The sequence below is a fragment of the Venturia canescens genome, chromosome 1 (genome assembly GCF_019457755.1).
Source record: "Venturia canescens isolate UGA chromosome 1, ASM1945775v1, whole genome shotgun sequence".
NCBI classification, from domain to species: domain Eukaryota; kingdom Metazoa; phylum Arthropoda; class Insecta; order Hymenoptera; family Ichneumonidae; genus Venturia; species Venturia canescens.
The window spans coordinates 40,473,686-40,490,239 of record NC_057421.1 but is presented as its reverse complement, the minus strand read 5'-3'; the positions used below and the strand labels follow the sequence as shown (position 1 = coordinate 40,490,239).

At 38.0% G+C, this 16,554-nt stretch overlaps 1 protein-coding gene across 1 annotated transcript in view; it reads right to left on the bottom strand.

Annotated features, from left to right (window-relative positions):
• LOC122408149 (uncharacterized) overlaps positions 1-16,554 on the bottom strand; it is a 1,237,064-nt gene that overhangs the window by 243,426 nt on the left and 977,084 nt on the right. The window contains exon 22 of the mRNA XM_043414787.1: positions 1,857-1,936. Coding sequence (XP_043270722.1) covers positions 1,857-1,936 — 80 coding nt within the window. The remainder of the gene's footprint in view (positions 1-1,856; positions 1,937-16,554) is intronic.

Sequence of the window (16,554 nt, the reverse complement as noted above, 5' to 3'; positions counted from 1 at the left end):
CAATCTCGTACTGATGTATCTCTTCCTGTACTCTGGTTTATTCATCGAATTTTCGAATAAATTGTGAAACTGTTATGGCCGAGCCATTTATTTATAAATTACTGGTTAGATAGTTTAAAGTATATTAATTAATTGTCATAAATGTATTTTATCGATTAATCGTATAATTTCGAAACGCTCAGTACGAGCCGCTTCCTCTTGTGAAACCGAATTCCTCATACTATACGAAACCTCTTTTAGAGAATTGCGAAACGTATTTCACAGATTCTCAGATTTTCGAGTCCCTTCACCTCTAGGAAATGTAAGCGAAATGCACAATTCATTGCGAGAACCCGGAACAACACTCACTCACTTAGACACACTTTTCTATTCTTGCATACGCATTTACTCAACAATCTAAATCCTTACGTTGCAATTTCCTAATATCGGAAGCATCGATAGGGATTTGACAACAAAAATTCGTCAGTCTTTCGCTAATCTTCGGTCTAAGCGGAGCTCCTCAGGTATTATTACCTCGAGTCCGAGTCTTGTTCCAGGTTCTTACAAGATAGTTAATAGTTACGCGTCTTCGAATCTTCGCGATCAAGCATCACTGCTCGAGGGCTAGTGAGGCACTGAGGTGCAGCGTTTCTTTACTTCTTGGAGGCAAATAAGAACTCATTAATCGATTACTCACATACCCAAACCTTCCAAGTACTAATAAGAAAAATCCAGAAATCAAACATTATTTCGATATATTATATTCTCAAATTATCGAGTGTACTACGCGATTTGTATACGTGGGTGTGCCGACTACACTGTCTTCGAGGAGACCCGCAACGCTCAGCGTCAGCACATCTCAAATTACGCGTAGAACATCGACCGTAAGTCCAAAACTGTATCACCTTTTAATTTCATTTATGTTATGTTATTGTAAACAAGAGGAAGTAGACTGCGATCTTATTCAACTGTAATCTAAATCTCTAATGCCGACTCCTTAATAAACAAGTTAACGCGTTACTTTTACTTGGTATTTCTGTGTCTTGACCTACATCAATCTCCTTGAAATTCCATATTGTATATTATCAACCGCAATAGGTGCGCCTAGCGCTTTAATAGCTATTCCGAACATCTACTATTTTTAACTCTTCTCCTTTTTACTAAATTGTTTATTTGTTCCTCTGAGAGATTAGTAACTTTAATATTTGTTATTCGTTATTTTCCTCTCAGTCCGCGCGTTCTCACGTTCGGGCATAACAAAACTTTTTCTGAATCGTCTGTCTTGCGTCGGCTACATTTTTTGCAGTATGAATTGTTACTTTTCCCTAAGGATCCCCCCCTCTACCTTTTGTACCTCAGTTGAGCTGAGTAGCCGGACGGTCCTCGGTCACTCGTTTCCCACGTGCACTCTACACTCTAATTTTGCATTGCGTTACCATCGCGAGAACCGACAAAATTCAAGTCGATTCATTCGATGGTACTTCGTACCTGGCGCCCAGTCCATTCTCGTAGCCGGAGAGTAGCGCGAGACGAGGTGAGTGAGCCGAGAAGGGGTGAATCGTACCTCCCCGGGAAAATTCGTTACAGTGCATACGGCATGAAGATGTATTCTAGCAGGGGCGTACGCAAAAGAAAAAATATAAAAAATTCCAAAATCACGAGCAATTATGAAATTTTAGTAAAATATCATAAGCATATATTGTCTTACTGATAATTAACGATAATTTGAAGGATTTTTAAGGCGTATTTCACAATGAATAATGTTCACACAGAAAGGGGGCTACAATCTATTTTTTATACGGCACTTAGCTATCGAACTACGTTGAAATGACGAAATTTATCTTAAGATCGATTCTAACAATCGAAATTGAACTCACCTCACTTGGTGATGCACTGATCGGAGATTGAACAGGAACCGATTTATTTTCCCAACCATGAGTAGCTTGCAATGGGCCACCTGCGGGCAATGTGTATGAATGCATGATTAATGTATTATGCCCATTATATTTTTGATATTACAATAAGATGTGATGTCCACCATATATCGAAATAATGGACAACTCTGCTAATAATGTGACCGATTTTGTTGTGTATGTTGATGATTCAGCATTTCTATTGCAACCCGTTCCTATGGGGCAAAGAGCTCATACAATTTTAGTTAATCGATTGACGTATGATATTCAATAGTAGTACTGATTTACCATACAATAAAGTCAAAAAAGAGTGCCGGGTATTAAAATTCCGCAACCTTAGTTTTGAATGATCTTTCTACATTTTTCTTACCAATGAAAAATTTCCTTTTTCATCATATATTGTAATGTAACGCTTTTACCGACCTGGCTGAACGTCACCACGCATCGGTTCGAGCTACCTTGATAGAAAGGAGCAGGTATGAAAGAAACGTAAGAACTCGGAATTGAGGATTTTGAGAAATTTCACAATTCAAATTGATTTAAATTAAAGCCATTTTTACATTACAATTAACCCATTAACGCCCAAATGTCTCGATTTTTTACCAAACTTTCAACGCGATTATTTTATATGTCATTGGCGTCGGCAAAATTTTGTTTTCAAATATATCGACGTGGAATTTTATGCTCAGAATATAGGCTCAAAATTCTGATTAGACATGAAGAAAAAAAAATATGGGAGATTCAAACATGAAAAACTTGAACATTTTTGAAAGAAAAACTTTTTTTATATTTTTTTTGCAATGTTACCGCATGGAATTCATACTGTAATCATGATGAGGGGTGAACGCGATAGTTGAAGTTTAAAAAGGAATTTTCATGTAATCATTGAACTACTCTGTGAGATTTGAAGATCATGGAAACTATCAACTCAAATGATAATGATCGAAATATTCGCCGCTCCAGATCTCCCCTCCAAAGTACAAATCCCCACTTTCGGTGGGTGTACGAAAGATTTCTCGCCGACAATTCTTCGCCGATAATTTGTAATAACTCGTGCTGGGACCGTCAACCAATCAACTTCACTTATAACCACTTAATCCAATCCCGGAATGGCCATCCTCGATTTTGGAATGTAATGGTATCGTGTTATTATTCATTTTGATCATCGGAAGGAAATCGGGGTCCCAGGACGACAAAGCGAATTTAGGCGCCCATAAAAACCGATCAACAAGATAAGTTAATTTATTTGTTCAAATGTATCTCACGATTTAATCCCGCTCGTCGATGGTAGAATAACCACTCTGTTAAAACCCATGTATTTGATTGATATTGTATAGAATGTGAAACCATATTATCCATCCTGATTTAAATATGTTTTGTTAAATAAAATAACCAAAAATAACTTCATACTTATATATATTTACTTATAACTCCTTTCATAATATGGAGGCAAGAACGGACATGTGCTACAAAAATAAGCTAATTTTTTTCTCGAAAACTATGGAGTTTAGCACAAATTATCTAAGAACATGAATATCTTAGAATTGGTAAAAAAAATACTCTCAAATTTTTCAAGAAAAAAACAAAATTGGCAATTTTGATTGTTTTGATATTTGGAAAAACCAAAAATAATCTCAAAAAATTTTTTTAAAATTTGAGGACAAACTAATTATGTTTAAATATTTGAATATAATTGGTATCAATCCAATCGACGTCGAATTTTGTGAATAATTCCAGAAGATCTTGAGAGTCTGAGAAGAATCAATTTTCTTACAAGTCTCTGCCACCATAGAGTGACCAATGACTTTAGCTTTCATGTGATTTATTTGGATTTCAAGAGACTCGGTAGAGTCTCGGGACAAGTACATTGACGGACCTGTCGTCTGCTGGCCTGAAGCTCTCGCCGAGTATACTTTCTCTGAATGAAACGATTCACGGTGGTGGGGGTAAAATTAGCATGTCATTTTGTTCAATCACGCATCTTATGAGTCGTCTGAGGCTTTGAAAATTGAACTGGAGACTAATTAATAAATTCTCATTCGATTCCATCCAAAATTAGTATGATTGGTGGCGTAATTGCTGAGAAAAAACGTTGCACGGGCTCAAGATTATGCAAAAATGACTAACACATCGCCGATTCGATATATACGTATACGCGTTTGACGTAGTTAGTGGTAGTAGAGTTGTTGCCTCGACGCATTCTGATTGGCTCACCGATCTCGGCTCACTCCAGCTGACCCACCGCGCTCAGACTACCTGTACGTATAATGGTAATATTCATCTGTATGTATGGTGTACATCCATGTGTCAGTTTTCGATGATATGAGCGAACGAGTAGCGACAGGAATTGAAATAAATATCAAAACTTCTCAAAGTAAAAAAGGCATGCAAAGTATTAAAAGGTCATGACCGTAATTTTAAATGATTTTCTATATTTGCATTATCAATAAAACAATTTTTGACCATGAAAAAATATGATATCTATCAAGAGACTCGGTAGAGTTTCGGGACAAGTACATTGACAGCCGTGTTGTCTGCTGGCCTGAGGCTCTCGCCGAGACTATACTTTCTCTGAATAAAACGATTCGCGGTCGTGGGGGTAAAATTGGCATGTGATTGTCTTTAATTGTGAAGCTCATGAATTATGTACGGCTTTGAAAATTGAACTTTTAGCTAACTAAGAAGTTCTCTGTCGAATAAGCCAAAAATCAGCACGATCGGTGTCGTAATTTCTGAGAAAAAAATTTGCACGGGCTTAAGATTATGCAAAAGTTACTAACACATTCAGGATTTCACGTATCTGTATATGCGTACTCCAACCGCTACAAACATAGGCCTCTTGGCCCCCATGATCACCAATCCCTGGTGAGAGAAATTTTGTTGCAACCAATGAAGGGTGAGAGAATTTTTGGGCCAATGACATTCAATGAAAAGAGCAACGGGGTTTGGCGGAAAGCTAAGGAGCTCGAGAGCTCGAAAGCAGAAAGCACTCGAAAGTCACCAGCCGAAGTTTCATGTCGTGTTGACGTTTGGGGTTATGATGTTATGAAGTGCATGCGGAAAATAAAAATAATTTTCGCGTAATCTAACGAAGTGCATAATAATATTTATTTTGTTAAAACTTGTGGTATACTAAACCGGTATAAAAGTGGCCGCGTAAATGTAGACTGTGATCCGTGTGTCAAAATAAAAAATATTAAAAAATGCGCGATGCATATGTCAACGAAACTTTTCAAGATATCATTATTTTGTTCGATTGGAAATAAGTGTCATCTGAGATAATCTTTCAATTAAACCAGAGTGCGCGGAATATTGTCAAGTGTAAATATATCGTCAGTTGCGTGATTATATATATCATACGTAATAATGTAGGTTATATATGCGAGTTCCCCCTTTGATAGCTGTGTCGTAACGAACCGGCCGGCGCGGGGTTTGACGTTACGAATTGCGGGATAAATGTAACAAACGTTCGCACAGTTGGTGAATAATAATATAAATAAGGCAAATCAGTTTATCAAAAATAGGTCTGGAGGTTGTAAGGAAAAATGTTCGTCAATCTATAATGTGTCAAGATTTCTTTTTGCGATCTGAAATATTATGGTTGATAATTAATAAAACAAGAACACACGGAACTGTTAGTATATAATGTGAGAAACTCAAATCGAATAAATGTTTTCTAATTTATTTCTTGTGTTATCATTATTTTTGAATATTACCATATCATGCTTCCTATTGAGTTTAGCTCTGCTCTTTAAGATCCTTGTTTTGACTCCATCGGTTTGCAGCGCATCGATACATATTATTAATTGGTTACCTAATATGTGTCCTATGATTTTCTACTATTTCTTCATGCTGATTGTGGTAACGTGATTCAAGAGGTTGCCACCATAGAGTAAGAAATGACTAGCTTGCACGCGATTTTTTTGGATTTAAAAGCTTCTTAGAACAATTCCATAATGTTGAAATTTGGAGTTACTCATAAATTACTTGTCCTTCGATTGATATCATAAATTTTAGGGTAATTATGCAGTTTGGTTACTTTTGCGAAAAATGCTGGTAAAAATTTTTTTTTTCCTTGAAGCTGTTGATTGCATCATAGTAAGTAATATTCCATGGGGGGAGGCTGAAATTTCCCATAAACTCCATGAGTTATGGGGTTTTGAAGTTATTATAAATATTGGATATATTGACGTTCGTGCTAGGGCGGGGGGGGGGGGGGGTGAACACACACGCACGCACGCACGCACGCGCGCACACACACACACACACACACACACACACACACACACACACACACACACACACACACACACACACACACACACACACACACACACACGCACGCACGCACGCACGCACGCACACGCACACGCACGCACGCACACACACACGCGCGCGCGCGCGCGCACGCGTTGTGCACAACCCAAAGAAACGAAATTGTGAATAAAGTGAAGTGTGTGTGCGTGCGTGCGTGCATGCGTGCGTGCGTGTGTGCGTGTGCGTGTGCGCGTGTGTGTGCGTGTGCGTGTGCGTGTGCGTGTGCGTGTGCGTGTGCGTGCGTGCGTGCGTGCGTGCGTGCGTGCGTGCGTGCGTGCGTGCGTGCGTGCGTGCGTGCGTGCGTGCGTGCGTGCGTGCGTGCGTGCGTGCGTGCGTGTGTGTGTGTGTGTGTGTGTGTGTGTGTGTGTGTGTGTGTGTGTGTGTGTGTGTGTGTGTGTGTGTGTGTGTGTGTGTTCACCCCCCCCCCGCCCTAGCACGAACGTCAATATATCGAATATTTGTGATAACTTCAAAACCCCATAACTCATGGAGTTTATGGGAAATTTTAGCCTCCCCCCATGAAATATCATTAGCGGCAACCAATCGAAGGGGCCTATAAAAAAAAAAAAAAATTCCCCCACTTTTCGAAAAAGTAACCAAACTGCATAATTACCTAAATTTTAATGCTACACGTAAATTAGATGGAATTTTTTTTCATTGATTTAGCCCTTCGAATCAAATAAGAAGAATGAGGCATCGGTTTCCAAAATGATTTCAAGCGTGATTATTCGGTTTTTTATTTTTACTTGCTATTTGATTCTTCGTACACTTTAAAAAATAGATACAGATTAGTTTTTTTTTAAAGATAATGGTTTTTCAAGATTTGTGAAATTTTTTTCGAATTGTTCTGTATTTATTTTTATAAAATAATTTTTTCGACAATTTTTTAAACAAATTCTTTTTAAAGTTTTTTTTATGGATGGAATTATCAACAAACGAAGGACCATTAATGTACTTGTCCCAACCTTTTTTTTCCTAGGGGAAGTTTATGGTTTGATATCACGTCTTTTTTCTCAAAAGTTCCGTATGTATGTGCAGTTGACTATAAGGTTTTAGTTTCAATTTCTATGAATTTTTTATGATTTTCGACTTATAACGTTGGTTTTCACAAAAAAAAGATCTATTTTTCGTCAAAATAGTACTGAAAATATTTCATTACAGGTCTGTCCTTGGACTTTGGCAATTTTTTTCTTCGCACTCTAATATGTTTTGTCAATTAGGAACTACAGAGCACGGTCGAAAGCGGGTTGGAGGCCGAGATATGTTTTTCAGCTTGTAACTTTGGTTTCCACGAAAAAGACCTATTTTTCATCAAAATTGTACTGGAAATATTTCGTCACAGGTCTGTTCTTGGACTTTGGCGATTTTTTTCCTTGTACTCTAATATGTTTTGTCAATTAGGAAGCCAAGAGCATGGTCGAAAGCGGGTTGGAGGCCGGGATATGATCTTCGGCTTATAACGTTGGTTTCCACGAAAAAAGACCTATTTTTCGTAAAAATTGTACTGTAAATATTTCGATAGAGGTTTGTTCTTGGACTTTGGTGATTTTTCCCCTTGTCTTCTATTATGTTTTGTCCATGGGGAACTCAAGAGCATGGAGCAATGCGTGTTGCGTGCCGAGATATGATTTTCGGCTTATAACGTTAGAAATAAGAAAGGAAAAGAGGAAAGATAGATCATATTCAAGACTCAACAAATCCAATAGAATAGGCCATTTTTAAATGTCGTTTTTGCATTGTGAAGCTAGACATTTTCGTCGCATCTGAAACGTGCCCCCGATGAAATATATTTCCAAAGTTTGCAAGTGGCCGCTGAGATCCAATTATTATGAGTTTGATAGTTGCAGAAAAAAGGCACCCGAAAACATTGGCAGGTATTATACTTAATCGCATCCAAAACTGAGCAACTGTAGACTTATCGTAATGAATGTTTTCACCAATAATTCCACATTTGCAGTTTGCAGAATAGGAATCATACTCAACATACACGTCATTTCATAAGTATTGTTGTCAAAATTTGTGTTTGTCTACCGCATTCCGAAGATTCAACTTTTCATATTATCAGCAAAAAAAGCATCCAAAGACTTTTTGGAACAAGTTTCAAAATTTATTACTCGACAGACCAGGTGGAAAAAGAATAACTACACTTATATCAAGATCAAAAACTGTTTTGAGAATCTGATGTACAAAATGTGCGATTGATGATCATAGTTGTAAACCTCTTGAATCACGTTACCACAATCAGCATGAAGAAATAGTAGAAAATTATAGGACACATATTAGGCAACCAATTAATATATGTATCGATCCGCTGCAAACCGATAGAGTCAAAACAAGGTTCGGAAAGAGCAGAGCCAAAATAGGATCCAAAATATGGGAATATTCAAAAATAATGATGACACAAGAAATAAAATAGAAAACATTTATTCGATTGGAGTTTCTCATATTATATACTAACAATTTCGTGTGTTCTGGTTTTATTAATTATCAACCATAATATTTCAGATGGCAAAAAGAAATCTGGACATTATAGGTTGACGAACATTTTTCCTTACAACTTCCAGACCTATTTTTGATAAACTGATTTGCCTTATTCATATTATTCACTAACTATGCGAACGTTTGTTACATTTGTCCCGCACTTCGTAACGTCAAACGCCGGCCGGTTCGTTACCACACAGCTATCAAAGGGAACTCGTATATATAACCTACATAATAATGTAGGCGATGTGTAGCAGGCCTAATTAGGCCTGCTACACATGGTCAATAATATTGCGCAATATAGGTGATTGCACAATATTATTTAACGTGTAGAGTAGTATTGAAACATTGCGCAATCATTGAACAGAAGTTTTACCTATCTTAAATTTATGGCGCAGTACACACCATACAAACTTATTGTGCAATCGTACTGTGCAATATTATTGACCGTATGGAGCGGGCCTAACAGACGATACCAGACGGTATACAAGAAAATATTGAGGACTATCATAAATTCTTTCATCGGCGATTGGTCGAGACAGATAGATTCTCACCGGTGATTTGTTGTGATGGGCATCAAGAGGCCCTTGTATGTATCGGTCTAAACCCATATACAGATGCGTCAACTCCGTAAATGTGTTGGTACCTTTGCATAATCTTGAGCCTGTGCAAAGTTTTTTCTCACAATCAGTAATTACGCCACCGATCACGCTGATTTTGGGCGTAATCGAAAGAGAATTTATTAATTGGCTCAAACTTCAATTTTCAAGTTACGAAATGACTCCTGAGTTTCATTATTCTACAAAATAACATGTCAATTTTACCCCCACTACCACGAATCGTTTTATTCAGAGATAATATAGTCTCGGCGAGAGCCTCGGGCCAGCAGACGCCAGGGCTGTCAATGTACTTGTCCCGAGACTCTGCCGAGTCTCTTGATACTTGACCTCGAATTGATATAATACATTTTAGTACTGCACGTAACTTCCGTTATGACTTATTTTCATTAACTTTTTTCTTGAAAATAATTATCATGAATTTCAATTAAAGTTTCCGATTTGTTCGATAAATATTCCAAATTATCAATAAAAACTTGGCCTCCAATTGATATCATACATTTTTATACTGCATGTAACTTGAATAGTACATTTTTCAATTTGTCCAATATTTATGAATTTTTTTGAAAATTTTTTATTTTTCTTTACAGAATTTTTTTCGATTATTTTTTATTTTTGTTGAATTTTTTTGAACTTTTCAATTTTTCGTTTATTATTTCTATAGAATTTTTTTCCTGGTTTTACAATATACAGAGTGGAAAAAATTTTATTTTTACTTTTGATTTTTTATTATTAACCGGTTGACTAGTAAGCTTTTTTTTTCTAGTTTTCGTGCCAAAACTGGCACGAGTCAATAAATTACCGAAATACATGAAAATTTGTTTCTTGGGATTTTCGAGGCTGCTGATTTCATTCCCAATTTTAATTTTTATGTAGCTACCTTCGAAAAGGATGAAAATAAGGATTGAAAGTGAATATTTCTGATTTGCTAGCGGCATGTTTTTATGTTATATTACATGGAAAATCCAAATTTTTTAGGATGAAAATGAATAAAATTCACTATCCCCGAGGGGGTGAAAAATGAGGGTTAGAGGTAAAATTTTCAGATTTTTCAATGGGAAATTTTTGCGTTATATTACATAAAAAATGTTCGTTTTTGAGGGTACCAGATTCTTTCATCGAAGTAAAATAAAATTCGCTACCTGCGAAAGGGTGAAAAATAAGGTTTGGGGATGAAATTTTTAGATTTCTTAATAGGGAGTTTTTGTGCTATATTACATGAAAATTCTGAGTTTTTTAGAACACTAGACTCTTCTATTGAAATGCACCCCCAACCCTCATTTTTCACCCCTTGGCAGATCGGGAGTTTTGGTTTATTTCGATAAAGGATGTAAGGATTTAAATTGAGCGCCCTGCTCCCTCTCGATGGGATACCCCTTCCAACTCGTCATTTCTCCCGAATTGTCTCCCTCGGTGAGAAGGGTAAAATTGTGGGTCGGGCACTCTGGCTCAGCAACCGTCGCAAGAAAGACAGCTTCGTTCATCTCACGTGAAGCCGATACTCTGTTTCATCAGTCCTCGGGTAATATTGGGCTTGGCCGCCCCAATATTCCCCATCATCAAAGATCATCGTCTCAAGATCGATTTCTGGAGTACGATCAACGATTTTTCCCGAGATCCGCCGGAGTACCAGAGCCCACGAGGGAGGTCCAAACACACGATGATATCGAGATCCGTACCGGGAGAACCTCAACGAAATCTCTACAACGAAATTATGTATAGGCGTGGAGACTGGTGAAGTGTGCGGAATTGTATTTTGTGAGTATGCTTGTGTGTGAGTGAGCGAGTAGGTATATTGAGACTTTGTGTATTCCAACGGAATTTGAATTTGTTCTTCGTTATTTTTCTTGTGTCTGGTTATTCTTTAAATTGTGTGCTCAAAGAATAAATGTTTACCCGTCATGATTCGAAAAGAAAACTTATTTAAATTTTACAATTTGGCGCCCAACTAAGAGGCTCGATTTTGATGAAAAAATAGATGTACGTGTATAATCAATACAAAGTGTGGTATAATCGATTTGATCTCCCATAAAAGTAATGTAAAAGTTGTAATGAATGAATAACATTATAGAGTAAACTTGATTGGCCACGGGTACGTAACGTAACTGTGATTCTCGATCAATAAATAATTGAATTGGATATAAAATACAAAATGTCCAGTTGATGGATGTGAATAATAGAGGAAACAAGTACATTACGAGATCGGGCCGTATTTATAAACGAAAATTGAATACATCTGTCTGTTTAGGTGAGAAAAAGAAAAAGAAAATGGTTAATAAAGCGGATGGCAGCGAGCGTGAAAACAGTAGTTCGCAACAGGCGATCATAGAAGCTGAGTGGGAGAAGCTGAGATAAGAAAGAGAGAAACTAGAACAATTGCGAAGGACGATCGAATCTCAGCGAGATCAAGATCAGCAGCAACAACAACAGACAGACGGATTAAGCAGGCAAGGCCAAACAAATACGGGATTAGCGGCAGATGATATCTCGTCAATAATCAGTAATGTACAAAATTTACATATAGATATTGCCATACCGAAATTCCAAGACGAGAGTGAAAAACACCCGGCCGAATTTATCGAAGAGTTGGAGAAATTTCTAAGGTCAAAAAATATTCGCGAAAATAGGAAATTAGTGATTGTCGAACATTCCTTGGTGGGTAAAGCGGGAGTATGGTACAGTTTGAAAGGGAATTTTGCGAATTATGAGCATTTCAAACTTGAATTTTTAAATGAATTTTACTCAATCCCGATACGCGTCAGGGTAAAAAAACGTTGGATGGAATGCAAATATGATCCGCGTCAAGAATCGTTACAGACGTATTTCTATAGACAATTGGCTCAAGCCCGGTACTTTATTCCGAAACTCTCAGAATTTGAGGCAAATTATTATATAGTGCAACAATTGCCAATAGGGGTCAGAGAATCTCTCTCGACGGTAAATTTCGCAGGCACGGGAGCAATCGCACAGGTTCTCGGAAATTTAGACGCGGTGCGAGACGACAAAGAGAAAATGAATAAATATCATAACCACGGTCAAACAAAAAATTCGGGATTCGGTTTAAATCAGATGAATACGAACGACAATAGAAGTTCGACTCAATCGCGAATAGGTAATAATAATAAACGTTATGGCCAATCGCGCAATAACAATCAATATCATAATGCCGAAAAGGGCTATCGGAATCAATCAAATTTCGAAATGCCTGATACTCGATATCCACCGCCGCAGAAATTTAATAATAGTCGTTCGGGAAATGATAATTCAACTTACCCCCGGGCACACTCAAATAATCAGTCTTTAAACTAGTAGGTGACACGCTGTCAAACGAAAATTTAATAAATAATAAATTTCCAAGTAAGGATACAGTGGCAGCGTGTCCACAAGATTTCGATTTTATTGACGACTTAATGACAGGAATTGAAGAAGGACCAAGTCCTACACCAACTGACAAGATAAAAAAATGGGCCAAATGCCCACATATTAGGATGAAAATAAATGAAATAGAGATTACCGCACTATTAGACACGGGGAGCCAAGTGACAACCATTTCTGAAAAATTGTATAGACTATTGTCGCAAAAAAATAAGATAATAGAACTCCCAGTATCAAACGTCATGGTCTCAACGCAATTGAAAAAAAAGCGACATTGGTAAAAAAGCAAATATATATACAAATAGAGATAGACCAAATGCGTATCAATAGTACGTTTCTCGTTATACCCTATCTATCATCGGACATCATATTGGGACATGATTGGATGTCGAAAAACGATGCGGTGATTAATTATAAACTCAGTTTAATAGAAATCAGGGGACGATGTCTATCACCCTCCGCCAAAGTTTTTGAACAAGATCCGAAAGAAACATTGATATATTCGGTAGATAATGAAATAATTCACGTCTTTGTAGTGAAAGTGAACGAACTGAGAAATATTGATTATGACCAATCATGCGAATGCGAAAAAGAGAAAGTTATGGAGACAGATGAGCTCCAGGGGGAGAAACGCGAGTGGGATGATAAAGATCGAAATAGAGCAATAGTCGAAACAAATAGGATCACAAAGGCTAGGAAAATTAGGGTCAGTACGGTGAATGTGGTCGTTGATACAAAGGCGGTAGTTTCAAAATGCCAGACGCTATCGGGAAGTGAAAAGACTACATTTAAAAATTTATTGGATACCCATGCACGATTATTTTCGGACAAACCCGGATGCGCTATTGGCTATGAACATAGGATTTTGGTGACCAATCCAAATCCAAAAATAAGACAAAGCTACCCGGTTCCATTTAAACTTAGAGAAGCAACTGCCAAAGCAATAGAAAAAATGATGACGCAAGGGATTATTGAAAGAACTGCAAGTCAATTCTGTAACTCTTTAAGAATAGTGAAAAAGGAAGACGGAACGGTACGTATGTGTCTCGATGCCCGTCAATTAAACGATATCATTGAAGACGATCACGAATCTCCACCGATCATTAATGAAATTTTACAAAAGTATAATGGAATGAAGTATTTTTCGAAATTGGACCTCACCCACGGATGTTGGCAGGTTCCGCTGCATGTAGACTCGCGGCCTTATACAGCTTTTATCTTTGATTCGCACATGTACCAATTCCGCAGAATTCCGTTCGGATTAAAAACCGCGGGGAGCGGATTTATTAGGTCGTTAAGCTTCGCGTTAAAGCGAGATTTCGACAAAAATATATCTTGTTATGTTGACGATATCCTCATCGGGACGAATACTATATCAGAGCATTTTGACGTTCTGAATCGCCTTTTTCTAAGGCTATTGGAGTATAATTTTACCCTTAAAATATCCAAGTGCGAATTTTTTCAAGAAAGAATGCCATTTTTAGAATGTATTATCTCGTCAGAAGGAGTGATCCCCAATCCGCGAAAGCTTGAGATCATTTTAAATTTCTCGGAACCTCGAAATAAGCGCGAACTCCAACAATTTTTGGGCGTGTGCAATTATTACCGACAATTTAATGTGAATCAAAGTAAATCAGTGTCCCCTCTACGAGAATTACTCCAAAAAAATGAAACAGGGCAATGGACAGAAGAGCACGCGAGGGTGTTTACTCAGTTGAAGCGCGATTTTCGGAATTGCATCACCTTAAAGCACGTTCTCCCGGAACGTCCGTATAGGATTCAAACTGATGCCAGTGATACAGGAATTAGTGGAATTTTGTATCAAATAACCGATTCGGGAGCTCATAACGTCGTGGGGATAGTTTCTCGTTGTCTTACGAAGTGTGAGTTAAACTATACTACGACGGAGAAGGAGCTCTTAGCTATCGTTTATTCTCTTACGAAGTTTCGAGTATACTTGATAGGTGTCAAGTTTGAGATAGTTACCGATCACCAGGCGTTAACGTTTGTACAATTTGCGACTTTCAAAAATTCCCGGATCACGCGCTGGTGTTTGTTGTTGCAACAATATTCCTTCTCCATTTCGCATTGCAGGGGTATAGATAATACCGTGGCCGATTTTTTTAGTCGTCATTCTGAGGGTCGATTTCATGACGAAACAGAAGATCGACTCGTCATATCCACGCTCCATAAATGTTTTTTTTTTGCGTAATTGTATTGAGGATACATCACTCGTCACAATGGCCATGCTTGAGTATGATGTGATTTTCGAACGCAATTTGAAGAATTTGGGGCAGTGGCAGGCTGAAGATGCCGAGATTAAAAGAAGGATAGAAGGTCTCAATGATATGAGCCAGTCGAAGTTTCTGTTATATGAAGGAATACTTTTCCATTGTGAGGACGAATCCAAAACGTGGAGAGTCGTAGTTCCCCGATGTTTGCAAATATTACTTATTCAGGAAATTCATGAAAAATTGGGTCATCCCGGGGTATACAAAACATTTGCGTACATGAAAAAATTCTATTATTGGAGAGGCATGCATAACCAAATAAAGAAATGGGTATTGGAATGTGATTTGTGCCAGCGCGTTAAATATCTTACGATATCCATGGAGGGGGCCTATAATCAGATTATTTCGAACGGTGTGAATGATTTGGTAACCGTAGATTTTTATGGGCCCCTCCCCATGGCACGCGGGGGTACACAATACATTTTCGTTATGTTAGATGCGTTCTCAAAACATGTGAGTTTATATGCATTGAAAAAGGCGAACGTTAAGGCCTGTTTGACACGAATTTTTAATGAATTTTGCCCAAAGTTTGAGAAGCCAAAGAGAATTTTATCGGATCACGGGACGCAATTCACATCCGAAAAGTGGAAGCGTGATTTAGAAGCTGCAGGAATAAAGGTTTTATATAGCTCGATACGACATCCCCAGTCAAACCCAACCGAAAGGGTAACGAGGGAACTTGGGCGATTGTTTCGTACGCTATGCGCAGATAAACACACGAAATGGGTTCAGTATTTGCCCAAAATCGAGGAGATACTTAATATTACCGTCCATAAAAGTACTGGTCTTGCGCCTCTTGAGCTACATCTCGGTCAACCAATCCAGGATAAAATTCAAAAATTCGTAAACTTCTCGCCAGCGCCGACGCCGTCGCACGAATACCTACTCACGTTCGCCCGGGATAATTTGAAAAAAAGTTTCGAAGGTCGAAAAAAATACTAAGGTTCCATATCGAAAGTGGTCCTGAATGTCGGTGATTTTGTTTTATTAAGAGTTCGACATTTGTCCAACGCGATAGACAAGGTGACCAAGAAATTTTTCCACCTCTTCGAAGGCCCGTACAAAATTGTTCGTAGAGTGGGCGAAAATGCGTTCGTATTGTCGGATCCGAAGGCAGGTGATAACGAAATCGGTACATATAATCGATGGAATTTGCGAAAATATTATAAACCTGTCTGTTGAAAATATTGCTGGTCTCGTTTTCGTTGGGTGAGTATGTAATTGTCAAATCGAAAGTATAGCTTGTTAAAACTCAGCGAATTCAAGGAATAAATTTCGAGGTGTGTAACAACTCTAGCGCTCGCTATGTCATGAGTCTTGGCGGCTGGAGTAAATCCGTACAAAATGATGTAGTTGCGGGATTCTGTAATTGTATGTGTGTAAGAATGCAAGAATGAGTGTGTACGATATCGTCTATCTGAGATGACATGTGTTAATATGCGCGGATAATATTCTATTGTGTTTATTTAGTTGACTAAGGAAGGTGTAAATCCCTCCCTTTGTGGAAATGACGTGGACGTAAAAATCAAGGTACGTCGAGCTATTTCCGCTCAACCACCGGACTCAGCCTCCAGCTTCAAT